General features: G+C 43.3%; 4 protein-coding genes across 4 annotated transcripts; 3 read left to right on the top strand and 1 right to left on the bottom strand.

The window, feature by feature from the left end:
* The first annotated feature begins 999 nt into the window (after window positions 1–999).
* On the top strand, window positions 1,000–14,453 carry snrnp200 (small nuclear ribonucleoprotein 200 (U5)). Its single transcript, XM_037257723.1, has 44 exons — window positions 1,000–1,295; window positions 1,479–1,642; window positions 2,064–2,235; window positions 2,326–2,518; window positions 2,614–2,669; window positions 2,754–2,852; window positions 2,929–3,081; window positions 3,166–3,265; window positions 3,408–3,544; window positions 3,632–3,709; window positions 3,828–4,001; window positions 4,106–4,243; window positions 4,352–4,507; window positions 4,596–4,766; window positions 4,846–5,039; window positions 5,148–5,271; window positions 5,931–6,080; window positions 6,146–6,388; window positions 6,467–6,655; window positions 6,741–6,938; window positions 7,014–7,166; window positions 7,253–7,333; window positions 7,525–7,608; window positions 7,732–7,838; window positions 7,923–8,041; window positions 8,131–8,285; window positions 8,368–8,557; window positions 8,640–8,813; window positions 8,903–9,063; window positions 9,922–10,149; window positions 10,238–10,429; window positions 10,532–10,710; window positions 10,907–11,058; window positions 11,144–11,252; window positions 11,595–11,703; window positions 11,787–11,976; window positions 12,042–12,206; window positions 12,449–12,570; window positions 12,650–12,793; window positions 12,880–13,056; window positions 13,138–13,298; window positions 13,435–13,516; window positions 13,769–13,861; window positions 13,940–14,453. Exons 1-44 carry the CDS (start codon window positions 1,251–1,253, stop codon window positions 14,087–14,089), a joined length of 6,411 nt encoding a protein of 2,136 aa, XP_037113618.1. The 5' UTR covers window positions 1,000–1,250; the 3' UTR covers window positions 14,090–14,453.
* On the bottom strand, window positions 14,391–16,605 carry ciao1 (cytosolic iron-sulfur assembly component 1). The gene is made up of 7 exons (XM_037257748.1): window positions 16,227–16,605; window positions 15,746–15,894; window positions 15,517–15,628; window positions 15,345–15,433; window positions 15,071–15,272; window positions 14,929–14,998; window positions 14,391–14,862 (listed from the first exon to the last, which is right to left on the bottom strand). Exons 1-7 carry the CDS (start codon window positions 16,363–16,365, stop codon window positions 14,634–14,636), a joined length of 990 nt encoding a protein of 329 aa, XP_037113643.1. The 5' UTR covers window positions 16,366–16,605; the 3' UTR covers window positions 14,391–14,633.
* Window positions 16,606–17,406: 801 nt separating this feature from the next.
* On the top strand, window positions 17,407–19,880 carry tmem127 (transmembrane protein 127). The gene is made up of 3 exons (XM_037257751.1): window positions 17,407–18,104; window positions 18,189–18,353; window positions 18,611–19,880. The coding sequence occupies exons 1-3, from the start codon at window positions 17,867–17,869 to the stop codon at window positions 18,919–18,921; spliced, it is 714 nt and encodes a 237-aa protein (XP_037113646.1). The 5' UTR covers window positions 17,407–17,866; the 3' UTR covers window positions 18,922–19,880.
* A 989-nt stretch (window positions 19,881–20,869) lies between these two features.
* Window positions 20,870–23,189, top strand: es1 (ES1 protein, mitochondrial). The gene is made up of 7 exons (XM_037257750.1): window positions 20,870–21,170; window positions 21,234–21,286; window positions 21,357–21,470; window positions 21,546–21,677; window positions 21,750–21,842; window positions 22,530–22,695; window positions 22,778–23,189. The coding sequence occupies exons 1-7, from the start codon at window positions 21,054–21,056 to the stop codon at window positions 22,910–22,912; spliced, it is 810 nt and encodes a 269-aa protein (XP_037113645.1). The 5' UTR covers window positions 20,870–21,053; the 3' UTR covers window positions 22,913–23,189.
* The last annotated feature ends 1,063 nt before the right edge of the window (window positions 23,190–24,252 follow it).

Here is a 24,252-nt window from a genome sequence, read left to right as displayed (position 1 = left end):
CACAGTAGTGCGGAACAGCAAAACTAGAGAGTCACCTCATACTATGTACCCGGTAGTGCCTCACCTCAGCTAAACCGGTTGCTTGAATGACGTCATGTTTTTACGAAGAGCTGGCAACACTCAATGAATAACACCGACAAGCGTCATTCAAGCTTTGTCTGGGTCACAGGAAGTACTATTATTGCGTTCTAGATGAAGGTTAGATTGTACGGACAGGGCTAACACACAAGGTCTGCTTCAAAAACATGTTCTTTCACACTCCTTTGGGGAGTGAGTTCACAGATGGCGTCATTGCAACAGCTGCTCAGACAGCTGAGGCGTGTTCATGTGGCGTTCTTGTGACAGAGCGACAGAGTCAGATCACATTGTTTGGACACGGGCCGAGGACAATAGAGGATTTTGACAACATATTGGGTAACTTGAGCTCAAGGTGTTGGAACAGGGGTCACCGACCTTTTTGAAGCTAGTAGCTCTCAATGTGCCGATGTGGTTTTATATATATTTACATATACATATGTATATGTATCTGTACGTACGTACATACACACATGCACATACGCACACGTGGTGCACTGGTTAGCACTTCCGCTTCACAGTTCAGAGGGTGCAAGTTCGATTCCACAATCCGGCCCTCCCTGTGTGGAGTTTGCATGTTCTCCCTGTGCCTGCGTGGGTGTTTTACAGGCACTCCGGTTTCCTCCCATTTCCCAAAAACATGCATGGTAAGCTGAGTGCGGATGGTTCGTCTCTGTGTGCCCTGCAATTGGCTGGCAACCGGTTCAGGGTGTCCCGCGCCGACTGCCCGATGACGGCGGGGATAGGCTCCAGCACACTCGCGACCCCCGTGGGGACAAAGCAGTACAGAAGATGGGTGGATGGATGGATATACACACGCGTCTATTACTATTATAACCTTTAGAGGGCGCTACTTGTGTGACTATTATAACCTTTAGAGGGCGCTACTTTCGTTCGCATCACCAACTTCCGTGACATCTTGCACCGGAAACGGAAAAGAGAGAGGAAGGAATTTGTCGTACGCTCGTGTTAGCGGCGCAATCGTAACGTAGCCCGAGCGTGAGTTCGACAGAAACGGGATTATTTTAATCTACATTTTCATGATACACGCCGAAATCCGACGCCGATGATTCCTGCATATACTTGCAAGAAGCACGTGCAACGAATTTTGTGGTGGATTTGAGCCTGTATTGCATTATTTTTTAAAGTGCGCTGAAAGCTAACAAAGTGGCACCATGGCGGATGTGACCGCTCGTAGCCTGCAGTATGAATATAAGGCGGTGAGTATTTTCCTGCAGAATACTTGGCACTGAACTTCATCTGGTTTGTCGTGTTTATTTAATACGATGCACAATGTGTTTACCTAAGGTCCTTAATTTTGTCGGTTCGTGTTAGCTTAGCAATTAGCGTTTAGCATCACTGGCTACTTCGTCCCGATTCATTGTGTTTGTTGTGAACCATAGAACTCGAACTTGGTATTACAAGCTGATCGGTCACTGATCGACCGCACACGAAGAGATGAACCTACGGGAGAGGTCCTGTCCCTGGTGGGGAAGCTGGAGGGAACCAAGATGGGAGATAAAGCTCAGAGGACCAAACCTCAAAAACTGGAAGAAAGACGAGACAAGTTAGTACTGCCCTGATAAATGTATTCAAGAATTTCAATTAATATTGTTCTATGTTTGTATAGCATGTATGGGAAGGATTTACATTGTTAATAAATACAGGCAGTTACTTGATTTTTATGATAGTTAGCTGTGTGTCAACACTTGTTTGAAATATTTTGAAGTTGTTGAAGTGAATTTTATTTTTCCACATTCTCCGACAATACATTATGACACAAAAAACATGGGAATCTCAGAAATGGCTGATCACAAATTGCACAATTTTCACTGCTTGATCTTATGTATGACAGAAGTCTGACAGTAGATATTTTTATTCTTAAAACTCTGTGTGGTTTGGAAATTTTAAAATACATCTACTGTGAGTTACATTTAAGATATTTCTTCAGGACTTTCAAGTCATCTTTGTAATTTTCTGTTCAACAGGAGGCGGAAAAGAGATGAGGACAGACATGACATCAACAAAATGAAAGGCTTTACTCTTCTGTCAGAGGGCATTGATGAAATGGTGGGAATTGTTTATAAACCCAAAACCAAAGAAACAAGAGAGACTTATGAAGTTTTGCTCAGCTTCATCCATGCTGCTTTAGGAGATCAGGTCTGTAAATGAAACTCTTTAACATCTGAAATTTGGTTCAAATAAATGTCCACTATCTAAGTAAATTTGACATGACTTGTCTCTCTATAGCCACGCGATATTTTGTGTGGAGCAGCAGATGAAGTTTTGGCAGTACTAAAGAACGATAAAATGAGGGATAAGGAGAGGCGGCGTGAGGTTGAGCAGCTTCTTGGACCTGCTGATGACACTCGCTACCACGTGTTGGTCAACTTGGGCAAGAAAATTACAGACTATGGGGGTGACAAGGATTTACAGAATATGGGTATGTTGAAAAGAAAAAAACCTGCTCACCTGGTTGCCAATGAATCATGTTTGTGAACTAAGTATTTTTTTTCCCGCAAATCCATTTTTTTCTAGATGACAACATTGATGAAACATATGGTGTTAATGTCCAATTTGGATCTGATGAGGAGGTATGTTTATTTTGTGGGGAAATGTTTGAGGAATCCTTCATTTTGCAGCCAAATATATATATTTTTAACTGTATTACTCTTCAGGAGGGTGATGAAGACAAGTATGGAGAAGTGCGCGATGAGCACTCAGATGAAGACAGTGAAGGAGAGGAAGCTGATGTGGGCTGTGCTCTCTCAGCCAATGTAAGTGAATCTGCTTGACGAGTTGATGTGAAGTCAGCCTGATTGTGTATTGATAACTTTCCCCTGCCCCATTCAGCTTGGTGCCACAGGCGATGTGATGACTGTCAAGAAGAAGGACCTCCACCCACGGGACATCGATGCCTTTTGGCTCCAACGACAGCTCAGTCGCTTTTATGATGACGCTATTGTCTCTCAAAAGAAAGCTGACGAGGTCTTAGAAATCCTCAAGGTCTGTTAACCATCTTGTGCTTTACGATATCTCACTGTGTGGTTGTTTTTTCTTATAGACTGAGTTATTGTCTCTTTTCTCCAGACTGCCAGCGATGATAGAGAGTGTGAAAACCAGCTTGTATTACTTCTGGGCTTTAACACATTTGACTTCATCAAAATCCTTCGGCAACATCGTCGCATGAGTAAGTGCTTGTTGCATTAGAGTTATTCTGGCACGGAACAAGGAGGAGATCTATGAAGACATTCGGTGGCATAGTGGACAGTCAAATGTTTACATTGTCTTGTGAATCAAAATTTAGTTTGCATTCTTTTCGCAACCCACAGTTCAGTATTGCACAATGCTGGCAAGTGCTCAAAGTGAGGCAGAAAAGGAGCGGATCATTGGAAAGATGGAGTCTGATCAGGAGCTGTCAAAGATTCTGTACCAGCTGCAAGAGACTGAGAAGGAGGATATAATTCGGGTAAGGTGTATGTCTATGCATTCATTAGTATGCAATTATTATTATTTACATCTTATTTTTTGGGCTTTTTTCTTTTTTTGTTTATAGGAGGAGCGATCCCGAAGGGAGAGGGTAAGGAAGTCACGTGTGGATGACATGGAAGCAATGGACACAGGCCATGGAGAGGTAAATATGTGACAGGGTTGATATAGTTGCAACACAGCATGTTGAAATTTTGTCTGTTGCCCAGCCCTAATATGAACAAGTTGGAAAATTGTTTACAATATCCGTCTTTGTCCTACAGGCAGTTGCCCCCCGACAACTGTTGGACCTTGAAGACTTAACCTTCACCCAGGGAAGCCATTTCATGGCCAACAAGCGTTGCCAGCTTCCAGATGGTTCTTTCCGCAAACAAAGGAAAGGTTATGAAGAAGTACATGTGCCTGCACTCAAACCCAAGCCATTTGCTGATGATGAGGTTTGTTTTTGTTTTTTTGTTGGGTCCAGATAACCTTTGCTGCGACGTTGATGAATATTTGTTCTTATTTTCTTCATTATTATTTCCCATGATTGTGTCATTAGGTGCTTGTCTCTATTGAGAAGCTGCCCAAGTATGCACAGGCTGGCTTTGAAGGTTTCAAAACCCTAAACCGTATCCAGAGCAAGCTGTTTAAAACTGCCATGGACACTGATGAGAACCTGCTTGTGTGTGCGCCAACGGTAGGTTGACCACTGATGGAACACATTGGATTTTCCACCCCAGAGAGTCTTTTCACATTTGCTTTCGCTCTAAATTCATTTTTGATGTGTGTGTGTGTGTGTGTGCAGGGTGCTGGTAAAACCAATGTTGCTCTGATGGCAATGCTTAGAGAAATTGGAAAGCACATAAACATGGATGGAACCATAAATGTGGATGACTTTAAAATAATCTACATTGCACCCATGCGCTCTCTAGTACAGGAAATGGTGGGAAGCTTTAGCAAGGTAAGTCTCACTGCCTTCCAATATATTTCATGTCTCACTGTGTTTCAGCGTATTTGCCCTCTGATTGATTTACTCTTTTCTTCTCCAGCGGTTGGCAAGCTATGGAATCACAGTGTCTGAGCTGACAGGAGACCACCAACTATGCAAGGAGGAGATCAATGCTACTCAAATAATTGTCTGCACCCCTGAAAAATGGGACATCATTACTCGAAAAGGTGGCGAGCGTACCTACACCCAGCTTGTGCGCCTCATTATCATTGTAAGTGCCATCCGTGTGTTTCTTTTAGACTCCATGTTGGAGAAAGTGTTTGAAGTCACAAATTCGAATGCTTGTGCAGGATGAAATTCACTTGCTACATGATGACCGTGGGCCCGTGTTGGAGTCTCTCGTGGCGAGGACCATCCGCAACGTGGAGCTGACTCAAGAAGACGTGCGTCTGCTGGGTCTCAGTGCCACGCTCCCCAACTACGAGGACGTGGCAACCTGCCTGCGTGTTGATCCTGCCAAGGGACTCTTCTACTTTGACAACAGGTGTGCCATGCAAATGTTAAATGTTTAGCTAGGGCCTTTGTATTTTTTGGGTTTGATCAAATATATCAAGTGGCCTAAATAATTACGCTTGTGGCATTCTCTCACCAGTTTTCGACCAGTTCCCCTGGAGCAGACTTATGTTGGCATCACAGAGAAGAAAGCTATTAAACGTTTCCAGATCATGAATGAAATTGTCTATGAGAAGATAATGGAGCATGCTGGGAAGAACCAGGTATGCCTTTTACTGGTTTGCGTTAAAGAGAAATACTCTGGCCTCCGATCATTTTGTTATTTCCACATGCTGAAATTAAACAGTATAAAGTATAATAAGTCACAAATTAATCTATTCAAGGCTTTAGTGCATACTGTTGTATGCAGTGTTGTTGTATTGTTGCATTTTTCTGTAACATGCTGCCAAATCCCTGGCTTAAAGGAATGGAGTAAATGTTGTTAAGGAAGCAATATATAATAAGTCTCCACTGTTTGACATTTTTGTAAGAGGAGCCAAGTTAAGCCTGGCTTGTTAGCGTAAGTCACAGACATTTACCCCAATTGTGTTTACCCAACTCAGTGGGTATTGAAGCAGTGAAAGGTTTGTTATTGTTTGAGTTGTGAAGTCAAATATTAATTCACCTGGTTTCACTTATTTTAAGGGTAATGTTAAATATCATTTTTAAAACATTGTTTTCATCTGTTTTTAGATTCTAGTGTTTGATTATTGGGGATTCAACTATCGATCGAGGCAATAATTGTATAAACACCTTCAGGGACGTTGTCAATTGCATTTTTTTTTTTTTTGCAATTTGCAGCATGGCTCAACCTTGGTTGCGCAGGTTTACTGTACAGCGAATCACATTCAGGCGGCTTCTAACTTATATTTGGTTCTGCCAGGTGCTCGTATTTGTTCACTCCAGGAAAGAGACTGGAAAAACAGCCAGGGCTATTCGAGACATGTGTTTGGAGAAGGACACGCTGGGTCTTTTCCTTCGAGAGGGCTCAGCCTCCACTGAAGTGTTGCGCACTGAAGCAGAACAATGCAAGGTAACATCAAATGAGCCACTATTTTTGAACTTGAATTCTCATTTTGCCTGAATTGCCTTTCATAGAACCTTGAGCTGAAGGATTTGTTACCTTATGGCTTTGCGATACACCACGCTGGAATGACCAGAGTGGACCGTACGCTGGTGGAAGATCTGTTCGCTGATCGTCACATTCAAGTTCTGGTGTCCACGGCAACTTTGGCTTGGGGTGTCAACCTTCCAGCACACACTGTCATCATCAAAGGTACACAGGTCTACAGCCCTGAGAAAGGCAGATGGACTGAGCTCGGTGCCTTGGACATTTTGCAGGTCAGTGTCGAGAGCATACAAAGAAATAAAGGCTGCTCTGACCGGTAAATGACATTATTGATTATAATCCATTTTTAGATGCTTGGTAGAGCTGGTCGTCCTCAGTATGACACTAAGGGAGAAGGAATCCTGATCACGTCCCACGGAGAGCTTCAATATTACCTGTCCCTGCTCAACCAGCAGCTTCCCATAGAGAGTCAGATGGTGGGCAAGCTTTCTGACATGCTTAATGCAGAGATTGTGCTGGGAAATGTTCAGAATGTGAAGGTGAGTTGCTGTCAAGCACCATCAACATTAGTAGAATATTAGAATAATCACTGAAGGTGTGAAGCATTTGGCTGCTACATTTTAGGATGCAGTGAACTGGCTGGGTTACACCTACCTGTACGTGCGCATGCTTCGCAACCCAACACTGTATGGCGTCTCCCATGATGACCGCTCCACTGATCCCCTGCTGGAGAGGCGCCGCACTGACCTGGTGCATACAGCTGCCAATGTACTAGACAAGAACAGCCTCATTAAATACGACAAAAGGACTGGTAGTTTCCAGGTATGCGCCAAAGTGAATTATTATTGTTATTTTTTAAAGAGACTCTTTCTAATATGTCTCTTTATCTCGTTAAAGGTGACAGATCTGGGCCGTATTGCCAGTCACTTCTACATCACACATGACTCAGTTCAAACCTATAACCAGCTGCTTAAACCAACCCTCAGTGAGATTGAGCTCTTCCGTGTCTTTTCACTTTCTTCTGAGTTCAAGAACATTGCAGTTAGAGAGGTATGATGGACTCCCGAATCACAGCACAAGAACACGTAATAATGCATGGAGGCTTATGATACAATATACTGTGGGTTTGTTTTTAGGAGGAGAAGTTGGAACTCCAGAAGCTGCTGGAGAGAGTTCCCATTCCAGTGAAGGAAAGCATTGAGGAGCCCAGTGCCAAGGTAGCTGACGCCCCATAGGAAGGCCAGAGCCAGAATCTAACCCGCAACCTCTGCACTGAGGCGGACGTGCGAACTAGCGCCGCCTTTCTTGAAACATGTTTTATTTATTTAATGTGTTAATTTATTCGGTTTTTTGTTTGTTGGTTTTATTTATTTAACTTCTTTTTTTTAAAATGTTTTTGTCTTCACAGATCAACGTGCTGCTTCAGGCATACATCTCTCAGCTCAAATTGGAAGGCTTTGCCCTTATGGCAGACATGGTGTATGTGACACAGGTAAATATTGTATTACATATATTTTAATTGTGCTCTTAAGTGTATCCTGATCATGTTTATCCAAAATATGACACGATACGAGCGACGCTGTTCCAAATTAAGTCGGTTCCTTTCCTCTTGCAGAGTGCTGGAAGGTTGATGCGAGCTATTTTTGAGATTGTTTTGAGCAGAGGCTGGGCTCAACTCTCAGACAAAACCATGAATCTATGCAAAATGATTGATAAGAGAATGTAAGTCTATCATCAAAATATACAAAAGATTTTTGTGGTGGATTAGCAAAGACAAGATGCTAATTTGTAGGGTTTTTTTTTCAGGTGGCAGTCGATGTCCCCACTGAGACAGTTTAAGAAGTTGCCAGAAGAGGTGATCAAGAAGATTGAGAAGAAAAACTTTCCCTTCGAACGTCTCTATGACCTCAACCACAATGAGATTGGTTGGTTTGGGTTTCCCTCCTTCTACAGTCTCAAATTCCATCTACAGTCAGAACCTTAGTAATCATGTTTTTTTAAAAATTTATTTCAGGGGAGCTGATTCGAATGCCCAAAATGGGCAAGACCATCCACAAATATGTGCACCAGTTCCCAAAACTGGACCTAGCTGTCCATCTGCAGCCCATCACCCGCTCCACCCTCAAAGTGGAGCTCACCGTCACTCCTGACTTTCAGTGGGATGACAAGGTCACTGATTAACTGCCATTGGCGGCAAATGGTGTGCAGCCTTGTACATGTTGCTGATATGTTTGTATGTGGCATGTTTTAGATTCATGGTTCATCAGAGGCTTTCTGGATCCTGGTGGAGGATGTTGACAGTGAGGTCATCCTGCACCATGAGTACTTTCTGCTCAAAGCCAAGTACGCCCAAGATGAGCACCTTGTGACCTTCTTTGTCCCCGTATTTGAGCCTCTGCCCCCACAGTACTTCATTCGTGTGGTTTCTGACCGATGGCTCTGTAAGTGAGCGCAGCTTTTATCCGGGCTCCTCTGTGTCGACTTAGTAAACATTTCAAGTAACTTTAATTGCTATATTTTCAGCTTGTGAGACACAGCTTCCCGTGTCATTCCGTCACCTGATCCTGCCTGAGAAGTACCCCCCACCCACAGAGTTGCTTGACCTGCAGCCCCTTCCTGTCACAGCTCTCAGGAACTCTGCCTTTGAGGCCCTCTACCAGAACAAGTTTCCCTTCTTCAACCCAATTCAAACACAAGGTGCAATAAACGGGAATGTTTTGTATACCCCATTGAACCAAAGTGAACATTTTGTGATTTGAATACAATTTAATTATGTGTCCCTCCAGTGTTCAACGCAATATACAACAGTGATGACAATGTGTTCGTGGGAGCCCCCACTGGGAGCGGAAAGACAATCTGTGCTGAATTTGCTATTCTGAGGATGCTTCTTCACAACGCAGAAGGTCGCTGTGTCTACATCACCCCCATGGAAGCACTAGCAGAACAGGTATGATGTCATTTGAAGGTAGAACTGGGAAGTAAATCTTGATTTAACTTAATATTTCTTGAAGAATAATGTAAAATAAATAATACATTGTCACACAATTTCCAGACAATTGTTTACCTCTGCCGGATGTGCACACTTCACACGGACGTCAGCGATGGTTATTGTTTTGTTTTTGGCCCGCCGTTACATTGCGCAGAATGTCATGTGACACATTCCCGAAACTGATTAGCTGACACGAGGCGTAGCTAGTCAAAAGTTAGTCCGCGGAGAGGTGTTTTTGCATTGCGCGTCGACCCGTTCCAAGCAGCATAAGTAATGTGCCAAATTTCACTGTTAGTAACGGTAACGGCGTTACAACAATTAACATAGTAATTGAGTAGAATATCCGTTACGAGAAATATATTAATGCCCTTACCTCTATCCCCGTTAGTCCCAACACTGTCAGTAAATAATAAGTATTTTCATGGATTGTTGATTATTTTAATGATTTAGCCTACCGTTGAACATATGTAATAGTAGCTGTAATATTGTCAAATGTATTTAATTAGAAAGCATCTCTAACTGATGTTGTACTTGAGGAAAATGTAATGCCATAGTTGTAGGCTTTGGTTGTCTGAATCCCCAATAAAATAGAATGATTGTGAAAGAGTGTAACAAACAAAGAGTGTAGAAAAAATATATTGTCCATGTTGGTATTAAAAAAGACAGTATTAAAAAGTATTACATTTCACTTGAGATTTTTTGTATATACCCTGTTTATGAGGATAGGAAAACCTGCTTTTATTTTAAGGACATATTGGACCACACTAATGAAGGCCTAAGAGTTTCAAATCCTCTTTCTCTTCTTCCCCTGGTCAGGTGTTTGTCGACTGGCACCAAAAGTTCCAGGACTTCCTGAACAAGAAGGTGGTGTTGCTGACAGGAGAAACGAGCACAGATCTGAAACTGTTGGGTAAAGGAGACATAATTGTCAGCACCCCTGATAAATGGGACATCCTGTCTCGCCGCTGGAAGCAGAGGAAGAATGTCCAAAATGTCAGTCTTTTTATTGTGGATGAGACGCACCTCATTGGAGGAGAAAATGGGGTAAGAATTAAGTCGTAGGCTAAACTGCTCTATTTTAATTCGGACGTTCATCATGATGGTGAGACTTTTTTTTTTTTTTTCTTACCAGCCTGTCCTGGAAGTAATCTGCTCTAGGATGAGGTACATCTCCTCTCAGATTGAGCGGCCCATACGCATCGTGGCCCTCAGCTCATCTCTGTCCAACGCCAAAGACGTGGCTCACTGGCTGGGTTGCAGCACCACGGCCACATTCAACTTCCACCCCAACGTCAGGCCTGTGCCTCTGGAGCTGCACATCCAGGTTTGGAAAAGTCTCAGCCGTTTGTCCAGACTCTGCTTAAGTGTCAGGCGTTAAGGAACAAGTTAAATGTGCCACTCTGAAGTCGTGTTTACGCTGTTTTAGGGCTTCAACGTGAGTCACACTCAGACTCGCCTGCTCTCCATGGCCAAGCCGGTATATCACGCCATCATGAAGCACTCGCCCTCCAAACCAGCGGTGGTGTTTGTGCCGTCCCGTAGGCAGACTCGCCTCACGGCCATCGACATCCTTACTTTCTGTGCAGCTGATGTGGTTCCTCAGAGGTCAGCCTCCCCTCCTGTTGATACATATATTCGCTTCATCGTGGAAAATACACTTACACAGTATACTGTGACGAAGAAATTAAACTCAGTTATGCAAGGAAAAAAACTGTACGATTTTCTACCACAGTGGCTGGTGCCGAGAACGTAATCCCCCTCAATGAATGAGAGTTTACTGTTAATGTTTGTCATCTTTTAGGTTCCTCCATTGCACTGAGAAAGACCTTGTGCCTTTCCTGGATAAGGTAAATGACGCAACCCTGAAGGAGACTCTGGCCAATGGTGTGGGCTACCTCCATGAGGGCCTGTCTGTAACCGAACGAAGAATAGTGGAGCAGCTCTTCAACTCAGGTATGACCACTGATGCTCTGCGCTTTCACTCCGCTGCATTTGAGTGTGAAGGTTTCAGAGTTTATCGTCTGATCTTGTTTTCCAGGAGCTGTTCAGGTGGTGGTGGCATCTCGCTCCCTCTGCTGGGGTGTCAACATCTCTGCCCATCTTGTGATTGTCATGGACACGCAGTACTACAATGGTATCATACATGCGTAAGTAAAGATGAAATGCTTTGTACATTTTGGGGTCTTGCTGACATAGACATAAGCAAGAGAAATTACAGATAAGCATATGCTGAAAGCTGTTATTAGTAAATTCCAATACTAGCCATTTTTAGGCCTGCACAATTAAATTTTGTTTTAATGCTGATCACAAATTTGACTGCTGTGATTAAAATACCTTGTTGTCTGCAATATTTACAATCAAGATTCAGGCTCCGCTGCATATCTAATCAAACAAACGGCCAACCACATAATTCAAGCTGTTTGATGCTAAAGTCAGTTGTATTTCTTCTTACATTAGTGTTTATGTTATGCCGTCCACCATTCTTGCAGCTATGTGGACTATCCCATATACGACGTCCTCCAGATGGTAGGCAAAGCCAACAGACCTATCCTTGATGACGAGGGACGCTGTGTGATAATGTGTCAGGGCTCCAAGAAGGTATGCGCTTTTCATTTTCAAGATGACGCTGAATTGTGTCGACAACAATTAAAGCGTGTTGCTTTTCCCCCCCCTTTCATCAGGACTTCTTCAAGAAGTTCCTGTATGAGCCTCTGCCTGTGGAGTCCCACTTGGACCACTGTCTCCATGACCACTTCAATGCCGAGATTGTCACCAAAACAGTGGAGAACAAGCAGGACGCTGTGGACTACCTGACTTGGACATTCCTGTACCGTCGCATGACTCAAAACCCCAACTACTACAACCTGCAAGGTGAGGAACCAAGCCGGTTAGTGAAGCCAGACTGGAGCCCACTGACTGTGCTGACTTTTTGGCAGGCATGTCCCATCGCCACCTGTCTGATCACTTGTCGGAGCTGGTGGAGCACACTCTCCATGACCTGGAACAGTCCAAGTGCATCAGCATCGAAGATGAGATGGATGTGGCGCCGCTCAACTTGGGCATGATCGCCGCCTACTACTACATCAACTACACCACCATCGGTTTGTACCCTTGTATTTGAATCAAGTGAACCCTGTTTAGAGCGGAGGGCGATGTACGTTCCGGACCTACTCACAAATCTGTGATCTGGAGGGACCATATCATTTTTACTCCCCCCCCCCCAGACACACACATACACACACTTAAACCTTTAAACACTCACATGCTTTCTTCAAGCTGTTTGGCTCACCGCAACGCGTGTTTTGTTCAATTCCAACTGGAGTGTTTTTGTTGTGTTGTCCAGAGCTATTCAGTATGTCCCTCAACGCCAAGACAAAGATCCGCGGCTTGATCGAGATCATTTCCAACGCTGCAGAGTATAAAAGCATTCCCATCAGGCATCACGAGGATATGCTTCTCCGACAGGTAAATGCATCTTGCTCAAATCGGCCAAGTGTGCTGTTTAGTATCACAAATTCCAAGCATCTGGTTTTGTCAATCGCAGCTGGCGCAGAAGGTGCCCCACAAACTGAATAACCCCAAGTTCAACGACCCCCACGTGAAGACCAACCTGCTGCTCCAAGCACACCTCTCCAGAATGCAGCTGAGTGCCGAGCTGCAGTCGGACACAGAAGAGATCCTGAGCAAAGTGCGCAATTTAGGAGCAGTCGTTAGTGTATCGCCTACCCGGGGTGGTGGCTTGAGTAACGTCCCTTGCGGTGTTGTGCTTGTTAGGCGGTGCGTTTGATCCAGGCCTGCGTGGATGTGCTGTCCAGTAACGGCTGGCTGAGTCCTGCCCTGGCGGCTATGGAGTTGGCCCAGATGGTCACTCAGGCCATGTGGTCCAAGGATTCCTACCTCAAACAGCTGCCGTTCTTCACCTCAGAGCACATCAAACGCTGCGTGGACAAGGTAAACGCCTTCTTGTTATGTCTCAAGATTATTCCAAGTACTGGGAGCTTTGGAGTAACGAAGCCATCGTGAATGAAATAGGGCGTGGAGAGCATCTTCGACATCATGGAGATGGAGGATGAAGACAGAAGTGCTTTGCTGCAGCTCTCTGATGCTCAGATGGCTGACGTGGCTCGCTTCTGTAACCGCTATCCTAACATTGAGCTGTCCTACGAGGTGGCCGATAAGGACAACATCAAGAGGTTTGTGTCTTAATTTGCATATTGAGCTTCATCCTCATCAAGGATTTTGATGTTATATTGGATTGATGACAAATTAATGTCTCAGTATTATACCAGTGCTTTAATTGAAGGCATATTTGTCCCCTTTTTTTCTTAGTGGCAATCCAGTTCTGGTTCAGGTTCATCTGGAGCGAGAAGAGGAGGTCACCGGGCCTGTCATTGCACCCATGTTCCCTCAGGTATGTTTGAAGTTCGATTTCGTCAGAAAGGTAGTGTCACGCAAAACTGAATATCTTTTACAGCAGTCTGAACTACGCAGGTCTATCATCATCATTGTGAAACTTTCTGACACTGTTGGTCAAATGTGAGCCTTAGCATTGTAAAGGCATCATTTTATTTGTGCTGCTTTGTACTAAATGTGATCGTTGAGGTAGTTCACCGAATGTTGTCAACAATTTACTTGTAATCTAACAATAAATACAATTCCCCAGAATCGCGAAGAGGGCTGGTGGGTCGTGATTGGAGACCCCAAGTCCAACAGCCTCATCTCTATCAAGCGACTGACTCTTCAACAGAAAGCAAAGGTCAGTTCACCACACCGTCGGTCTTTGTGAAGCCTGTGGTTCAGTTTTTGTTCAACCACCTTTCATCCTTTCTGACAGGTCAAACTGGACTTTGTTGCACCAGCCATGGGCGTTCACAACTACACGTTGTACTTCATGAGCGACGCCTACATGGGTTGTGACCAGGAGTACAAGTTCAGCACGGATGTGAAAGAGGCCGACAGCGACGCAGACAGTGACTCGGACTGATCTGAGAAACTGCACAAGCGATCCGATGTTTTCTGTACATAATGTCGTAGGATTTATTTTACTCTAAACTCAAGTACTGGTAATTGTTTTCTGACCTTTTTATTTACATGCATTGTGTTTGTGGTCAGGTCAGCTTTATGACGTACACTGATCCAGAAAGAACAATATTTTAGTTTGGTAATACACAGAATGATTTAGATCTCATATTCCATGTAGGCACTTTTTGTTGTTGCTCCATGACATTCAAGTTTGTCTTGTCACAATAAGATACAAGGTGGTACAGTCGGGGATGAAACTCAAGTGAATTTTGACCAGTCCATTTGTTTTTAATAAGATTTGTATTGCAATAAAAAGAAGCGTTGTAGTTGTATTGCCATGATCACTTATATAAACATTTGGAACCTTTTCTAAAACGTTGTCAGATGGGCCCCATTTTGTTAGACCATAAGTACATTAATGATGACGAATGAGAGATTAGAGCTCACAGTTGGAATTGTGACTATCAACAAAGAGGTCTGTACAATAATGTTGACCTCACTTAGTCCTAATCTTGGAATCTCCAGATGGCAATGTCACCGCTGTCGCTACAAGAAACCAGCAGTCCTGCTTCTTTTGGGTTCCATGCCACACTGTTGACATCCTGGCTGTGAGCTTTGGGCATGTGTGCGGCCAGCGAGAATAGCGGCTGGTCAGGGTCAGGCGACGGCTCCTCCTTGAATACTCGCACCGCGTCATCACCGCTAGCAGTTGCCAGGGCGCCTGTCAGACGACACCTGAGGGGAACATGAGGTGATGTGGAATCATAATGAAATGACTATTCAACCTCGTGTCAATCTTACCAGTCAACGTCAAAGACTGCGCGTCCATGGTAGCCAGAGAGCGTGCATACACACTTCCAGGACATGTTACCTGATCACAGCACCAAAAGGTTGAGGTCATTAACACTACGAGAATACAAATTCATTTTCCCAGTCAACTCACCTTGACCACTTTCAGCAGGATATTCTTTCCAAATCTTGACAGTACGATCATCGCTGCATGACGCCAGCATCTCTCCAGTGGCGCTGAATGATAGACTCCATACGGTGGACGTGTGGCCCTGCAGCGTGGCCTGACACTCCCAGTCGTCGTCCACTTCCTTGTAAATACAGATGTTGTTGTCGTAGCTCGCTGACGCCAGAACCTACATGGACATTTAAAAATAAACATCTGTAAAGAGCACGGAAGAAGAAATAGGTCAAGTGCTTCTACTCACGTCCTGCGTCGGGTGCCATGCAACATGTTTAACATCTTGTGTATGGGAGTTCAGTACTGTACTACATTCGTATTCGTCATCGTCATCCACTGTGAGGGGAAAGAAATAGCAAGTTGTCAATTGTGTTGTACAGCAAACACCCTTTAACTTAAACATGGCATTTGACACACACCTTCCCAAACCCAAACACTTTTGTCCCGGCTGCATGTTGCCAGCAGGTTCCCTGAAGGGGCCCAAGCAACACATTTCACCTCGTTCTCATGCCCATCCAACACAACCAAGTTCTAAAAGTACAAGAGAAAAGCCTTGGTCATTTCTTCAGAGGACAAACATTTCCAACAGGTTCTATTTCATAGAACCATAGATACATTCGTAGCTTTTATTTTAAGGCTAAAACAAACCTCAAATTCATCATTTTTCTTCTTCCAGATGGACGTGGTGGCATCAAAGCTAGCAGAGGCCAGATAATTCCCACAGGGAGACCACGCCACCTTCCTCACGGTGCGCTCGTGGCGGTCCTCCAGCACGCCCTTGCAGACCCACGACTCAGCTTCAAGTACAACAATAATATGTCAAATAACGTGCACAAATATAAAAATGAAATAAAAATGGCAGGCAGAATAGAATATAAACCTTTATATATTTGTTGTTTAAGTTTAAACGTTTTACAGTTGTAGCTGTGGAATTTAATCCTACTGATTATGTAATTTGGGATTGTATTAGTTGGTCACCATGGACCATGATGTATGCAGATAGTATGTGTTTGAATACAGGAGTGGAGTAGGATGTGTGAAGCTACCTGAGAAAATGAGCATAGATGGAACGAAAAGTGCATCCGCCGTTAGCTTAAAGATGAAGAAGCTGAGGAGTGGGGCAACTCACCCTCTTGTCCCCAGATCCGGATGGCCTTGTCGCCCCCACACGAGGCCAAGAGAGTCCCGTTTGGACTCCAGCTAACGAACCAGCACCGAGAGTCTGGGTGCGCGTTCAGTCTCTGAACCAGAATCAAATTGTCCTTCATGGCTAAAGCGTCGTCTAGTTTGACAGCTAACCCACGCGGGACTTCAAAATGAAAAGACACCACGCCACCCCTTTTTCATGAGCCTGTCACATATGTTGTTGGTCAAGTTTCATGAACAGAATGTTAGTAAAGCGGAAAATATATGGCAATCTCGGATTTATCCCGCCGAACAAAGTGATCAAGTTTAACTGCACTGCTACTGCGGAAGCGACGCCATGTTTGTTATCTTGTTTTACGCAAGGAATTGTGGGGGGAAAAAGTTCCGGTATTTATTTTTGAAAAATATTTTATCGATCAAATTGCACACAGTGTGGCAAATCATGTTGAAACTGAACGAAAATTAAAACCGACGTAATTACGTGCAAAGGCGGTGAAGCACTTTTAGACTGTTATAATTCTGCTCACACGCTACTGGGTAAGCAAAGCCTAAGGAGATTTTATTTCTATTTATTATGAGATAAATGTGCCCTGGGGTTATTATTAAAATTCCAATCCAGTGTAGATAATCATTATTCATTCTACACGCTTCCATTAATGCACTCAATATTCTAAATAATAGCTAGTATTTTTTATTTTTTATTACTAGTAATAGTCCTTGCAGTATCAAGGTTCTAATACTTTACAAATGTTTAGGTTTTATCCAAACAATACAATAAAATCTTCCGTATATATGTGATGTATATATATATATATATATATATATTTATATATATGCATAGCCACATAAAAACAGTTCCAATTGAATTGAAAATGTGATGATATTATTTTATACAAACAGAACACACTTTAAAAAAATACTTTCATATGTGAGTTATACATGTAGCCAGATAAAAAATAGTCCTGTGGAAGAAGGGAGGAACCCGTCTTTGCTGGAATTGTGAAATATTTATGGCATTTATGTATATAGCACACTGTGTAATATTGAAATGTTGATTGGTTAATTTATATGAGGAATCCAATGTTAAGTTACACTTGTCATTTTACTATTCACCTATAGAGGTCAGCACTGAATGCTATGTGCCTGAAATCCTGTTGAAGCGGCGGTGAAGGAGAATGTCGTGAAACAAGGAAGTCAATAAATCTACAGGAACCCTTGTAGGTTTCCTTTTGTTTTGTTTGTCCTTTGGTTTCTTTTTTTAATCGCAATCGTTATCATTTCAGCCAGGACAGTTATTTGGCTTAACTGAAAAATCTATGGTCAGTTTCTTTCTGTGTATTTCCTTCTTATCTGGTCAAATATTCGTCGCTATTTGACGTTATCTTTGAGCTAGCTGTAGACGCTAATAACAGAGCTAACAGGCCCGAAGGCCATCTGTTCATAGTTTGTCGGCAATTTATTCCCCCGATAAACCGAAGTATTTGGGGGCGGTTTGGGACCGCTGTGGACAAAACATTTTTTTGCTGTTTATCCGATACGCGTTCGGTGTTGCCAAGGGTGCTCTTAGGAGCGGAGTCATTAAGACGAGGGGAAAACCAACCAACATCTAAGGACCGGACGAGCATGTATGCCCCGCCGGGTTCGGCCGTTCCCGGAGGCCGGAGAAGGAGAGGGGGAAGCACTTTGCCCAAGACACCTGAGCGGAGTCTGGTCTCGGCTCTGCCCGGAGCCCTTTCCATAACCGCTCTGTGCACATCTCTGGCAGAACCTGCCTGGCTCCGTATTCATGGAGGTATATGCCCCAGACAAGAGCTTGGGGTGGCAGATGTCCTGGGCTACATTGACCCCAAGCTCCTGGACGGTGAGGACGAGGACTCGACCTCTGCACTTGCTCGGAGACAGTGAGAATTGTGAAATGAAGAGTTGTTCTGTCTTGTTTTTCCAGATTACTGCATAAACCCGCAGACCATATTGTTGCTTCGAGTGATCGCAGCATTCTGTTTCCTGGGCATCTTTTGCAGCCTGACTGCATTCCTCTTGGATGTGTTTGGACCTAAGTACCCTGCCCTTAAGATCACACGGAGATATGCCTTTGCACATATCCTCACAGGTCAGCCTTCCTCACAATATCCACTTCCTGGGACCAAAATTCAGACTTTGATACAATACCTGCTTAAAGTATCTATACCTATAGAGAATACTATGGCCCAAAATTAAAATATCAACAGTGATCATTTTAATAGTCCTGCCAGATTTAATTTTAAAATTATTGATAACCAAGTATAGTTTCCATGCTGTTTAGACTCATCGTGCAACATTACTTCCTGGAAAAGATTTGTCTCATTTTCCTGTGTTCTTTCCTCATAGTGCTGCAGTGTGCCACTGTCATAGGGTTCTGCTACTGGGCTTCAGAGCTCATCTTGTCACTGCAGCAACAGCACAAAAAAAACCACGGCTCCCTCGTATACGTCACATTTGCCATCAGCTTCTACCTGGTGGCGGGGGCCGGCGGGGCCTCCATCCTCGCCACGGCCGCCAACCTCCTGCGCCACTACCCCACTGAGGAGGAGGAGCAGGCTTTGGAACTGCTGTCCGAGATGGAGGACAGCAGTGAAACATTCCCCATTGAGTACGACATCAGCAACCAGTTTCAGCCTCCGCCCGCGTACACGCCCTGACAGGCCACCCCGTCCTTCGCTCGTTGAATCAACATGCTCGCAGACAGATGGCAATATTTGCAAATACTCTTAATAGTTAAATGCGGTGCGTGCAATTGCACGCACTCAACGACTGACAAGCGCTTGAGTGTATGAGCGCCAAGAAATGAGTCTTGCTTTCTAATATGTTGATTTGCATGTAAATGGCTTGTAGGACTTGCTTCTTCATCTAAAGCAGAATGCCAAGTCAACATGGCTGATGAAGTCATTGATCAAGTAGCCTGATCAGTGCTAATTATTACACTCAAAGCTGGCTTTTGACCACTAGTTGATTGGCTCTTAGTGGGTTCAGGGTGGCGCTTTGAGCATTATTTTTTGCTCGTTTTAGCAAAATATATGTGCTTTGGTTACTGATGTATCAAAAGTACAGGAAAACACTTGAGGCATTTTTGGACATTTCTTTTCTATAAAGAAACAAACAGCCCTTTATTTATTGATTAGTTAGATGTGTATCTTGTCGCTGGTTTAGTCTTACATGGTCACATTCTCTGCTTGAGATGACACAAGAAAGAATGTTTTTTTGTTAGAAGGGAAGGAGGGATAATCTCAGCCACAGTTGGAAATTAAGGAAACCATTTCACTATAAAAGATTAACGTTCAACCGAAACCTCACTGCATTAGTTGGTGTTGCCATGTCCTTTGTATATAATTTGTTTCAATACAACTTGATTTGTACTGTATGAACCAGTAGTGTTTCTGTTTATGTGAGAATTTTGGTGTGCTAATATTACAACCTTCTCATGACACCAATGCGAAAAGGATTCAAATTGTGATTACGGTAGTGTGGTTATCCAAGTTGGTTGTGTGCTTTCTTGTTTCGCACAGTTCATGATTTTTATTCCTGAATTTTGGATTATATGTTCACTTTGTAAATATTGTTTATAAATTAAAAGAAAAAAGAAGTAGTAAGAATACAACAGTACTGCTTGTCTTTTGTGTTTTGGCATTTACAACTACAAAAGTGAGACTACCAGCACAAGTGTGAACTTACACAGTACATACATACGTCCAGAACGATTTGATCCTGGATAATAAGATTCTATTCATTTATTCATTCATTTAAATTTTTTCAACAGTGGGATGACCTTGCAAAAAAAAATAAAATTCAAGGACGGCACGTAACTACAGAACAGCAAACCCAAACTAAATGCATTTTTTTCAAAGAAATTAACTAAAAATTGTAAAATTAAGTTACTGTTTGTCCTCCATGTCATTCCTAACTTGCAAAACAAAATATTAGGCCTACTGACATTGTCAAATAGACTAGCTACTGGCCTGTTCTCAACCCAACAGAGCTGAGAGAATGTTTTTCACTTCCTGTGGATAAAGAACCACAAACATGCTGGCAGGAAACCCCAAATTTGCTCATCGCCATGGGCTCCAAATGTCATGTACACGCATAAGATTATAGTACATACTTTAAAATGTGTAAAATGATAAATGTAATTTTTTCGTGTGAAATAGGCTACATTGTCTATACTAGTCTGTCACGATGTACTGACATACAGGAACTGTACATTCTGAAGTTGTAATATATTGAGTTTGACGTCCCCGACTCACTGAGATATTTCTGTGTTGGCCAGTCTAGACGTTGACGACTCAACTTTGTAAATGGTGTTACTCCAAGTAAGAGCCTTAGCCTACAACTTAATCATCTTAAAAGGACATACAGCTTCGCTATGCGGCATGAAATCCAATGTATTGCGAATAAATTGAACAACTTACAGTGACCAATCAGTGTAGTGCCATTTGCAGACTTGAAGACTTTATGGAATTTGCTTTTGAAATGGTCTCCTTTACATGCATGTCAATGCTTCTATGATATTGCACGTGGCACCCAAAGCTAAAAAATGGCACCAAGCCCAGTTGATTTAAGTTGATGAGACAAACAAACAAGGGAGGAGGCAAACCGGGCAGGGCAAGGTGAAACGGTCATCAATCTTCTCAGAAAATGCAGCTTACTTGCTGACGTCACACTCTGGACTCCGGTCATATATACACGGCCTGAGACAGGAAATGCAATCTTCCCAACATCGAAAGGTCTTTCAGACTCTGTGGAATTCAGTGGTTCTATCTTGGATCAAGGTTAAATCATGCTAGCGAGCCGGGCTATTTTGTGCAAACAAACATTGGCTGTTCTCGGTCAACAGCCCGCCGCTTTTGTCCATCACGGTAACCAAGGCCATTGGGGGAACGCCAACGTTGCCGTGGTAAGTGACACAAATCAATAAAAACATACGGAGCACGAGTACTTTTGTCACCACTGTTTACAGGTGTTCTCGGGATGTGGTTGGTTGGACGGGACTGATGTCCACGAGGGCGCCTAGTGAGTATCACCGGTTGTGTTTCATTTTTCACCACCCAGTTCATTTTTCACCTCCCACGTGTGCCCTCAGCACCATGTACCATCTGAGTCGCAACGGCGCTCGCTTCCAGATGTTTGCTCCTAATCAGCGGCAGACCCATGTCATGGACCACGTGAAGAAGCAGCCTGCTTCTGGAGAAAACCGGTACGTCTCACACGTGGAGTCCAGTTTGAGTTGCCCTGGTCGCATTTTGGTCTGTCATGTTTGGCTTTTGCACAGTAACGTGATGGTGGAGTCTGCTCGATTCAGCCATAACGAAGGAATGATGCAAATGCACGATCTGTCCAAGCTGGATGTCGACGCTTTTGATGCTATCATCTTCCCTGGAGGTCACGGGATCATCAAAAACCTGTGAGGAGCAGTGATGAGTTAAGACAGACAGGATGGAGGAGATGAAGTCTAATGCGGCTTTGTATTCTTGAGGTCCTCTTTTGTGAAGGATGGCAAAGACTGCAAGCTGCACCAGGATGTGGAAAGAGTCCTCAAAGATTTTCACCGCTCACAAAAACCCATTGGGTGAGTATCCCTTAGGTGAATAGAGAGTGTACATTCAGTACATAGACACAAGGGGAAACTAATGATTGTTTGATGACAATTGTAACCCTGATTGTTGTCTAGGAAAAAGCTGTTCTTTTTTTAAATGAAATATTTTGTATTTTATTTTATTAATCAGCTCAATAGATTATAATGTGTCCCACAAATGTTTGTCACGTGATAGTCAGTTAAGCCAAACACATACAGGACAGACTGCTGACACCAAATGTAATTAAAATAATGTCCTGTAGCTTGTAAGGTTCAGGTGGAGGTTGATGGGTTGGTGAACAGGTCAGACACAGGGTTAGGTGAAGGGACGCTTGGTGGCTAAGTCTGAGAATTACAGGCATTAAGAGGGATTTTAAAAGGGGGTATGACCTTTTTCCTTTTTGCCAGGAACAACATTCCTCATTGTATCATTTCCACCAACCTGTTTCACTTATCATATTGTGAATCATTATTTCCTCGAATTTAATGAATTTTTCCGATCGTTTTGAAACTAATACATAGATGGATGAATAAACAAACTCACTTATTGTCACCTTTAAAATATAGCTCCTTAACTGTGAAGCCATGAAATTCCATAATCAACATTCAAAGACAAAAAAAGCCTTCCAGTGAGCTTTGTAGGCTATGCTGTAGCCAGCTGACATTGTGCTTGTTCTGCAGTCTGTCCAGCACGGCTCCTGTGCTGGCATGCCGGGTGCTGCCCAGCCTTGAGGTGACCATGGGCTACGAACACGATGACAAAAGCCTCTGGGGGAAGTGGCCTCATACAAACATGGTGCAGGCTGTGAAGAGCATGGGTGCGCGCCACACTGTCCGTGAGCCATACATATCCTTTCCAAATCAAATCCTTCTTTATATTTTACTTCTCTGCTTCTTTTGCGGTTGTGACCTTGACCTTTCTTTTGCACGAAGTCCATGTGGACGAGAAGAACAAAGTTGTCAGCACGCCCTCCTTCATGTGGGAGACCGAGCTCCATTATCACTATATATTTGATGGCATTGGAAATATGGTCAAGCATGTCATGCGAATGTCAAGCAAGTGATGTGACAGTGGATGCCAGTGTTAATTTGCAGAATGACCTCAGAATTACAGCAAATGCTCTCAGCAGCCACCAGATTAAAGTCCACCTGTACAAATGAGATCTGATACAAGGACTGTTTCAAAACTTTAGAGATGATAACATTCACTTTTGCTTGACAATTATTATTTAATAGCGTGCATTTGCTGCCACTGTCACGTAGCCAAATAAGTCACAACTCTTTGATTAGATTTCACAGATGTACTTACTGAAGTGTGTAAAATCTTTAGTTAAAGCATGATTACTGTGTCATTGTCTTCTTTTTTTTTTTTTTACTGCCGTGTGTAATTGAGGGTTGCAGTTTAAGGGTCATTAGAACTGCAGAGAGCTGCTCGCTGTAGCATCGATGACATAAAATTGTTGTTTATAATTATATGGGACCTGTGTGAAGCTGGGCCCCCACCCCACGCAAAATTTAAGGAAAATAGTTAATTGCACGATAAAAGCACATTTTTGAACATTCTCACACCTGGGATCGAACCAAGTTCTTACCGAGCTAGAGCCCGTGTCATTATTCAGTTGGCTATTTCGACCTGGAAGCCGGTGGTTGGCTGCAATGTTTTGTACTAGTGATGTGCATTCCAGTTAAGAACTGAATCTTTAGAATCAGTTCACTCAAAATATTTGTTCAAAAGAATCGTTCACCAAATCGTTCACTACACTTTCTTATTTATTTATTCTTTTTTCTTTTTTTTACCTTGTGTAGTGTACCTATTGTAGTGTCCATGAGGTGTACCTAATCACAGGCCACTTCAATAGGGAAAAAGCTTAAGTGAAAGTGAAAAGTGCCACACCCGCCCTCACCCCCACCTACTGATTGGCTGTTTGATCTGTGACGTCACACGGACACTCCATTAGGTACACCGCCATTTTCAAGTGTACCTAATAACAGGCCACTTTATTAGGGAAATATCATGGTCAAAGGTCACAGGTGTCAAGCTCTAGTCCTCGGGGCCACGTTCCAACATGTTTTCCAAGTGACCCTCGTTAAGCGCACCTGCGTGAAAAGTTTGGTCACTTTCACGTTCTGCAGGAGCTAAAACTTTTCACGCAGGTGCACTTAACGAGGGAATCACACGGACACTCCATTAGGTACACCGCCATTTTCAAGTGTAACTTATTGATTTCCCTTTTGAAGTGGCCTGTGATTAGGTACACCTCATGGACACTACAATAGAGGCTTTGCAGCTGACGTCATCAAGCTACCCACATTAGCTTGGCGGCCATCATGGCGGTCAACTTTTCAGTGCCGGTCAACGACTCACACACGCTTTCTTGTTATATCTGCTGCTATTTGAGCTTAA

Source organism: Syngnathus acus, chromosome 9 (assembly GCF_901709675.1).
Source record: "Syngnathus acus chromosome 9, fSynAcu1.2, whole genome shotgun sequence".
Lineage (NCBI taxonomy): Eukaryota > Metazoa > Chordata > Actinopteri > Syngnathiformes > Syngnathidae > Syngnathus > Syngnathus acus.
Note: the sequence above shows the minus strand (reverse complement) of the source record. Positions and strands in the feature narration are given on the sequence as shown.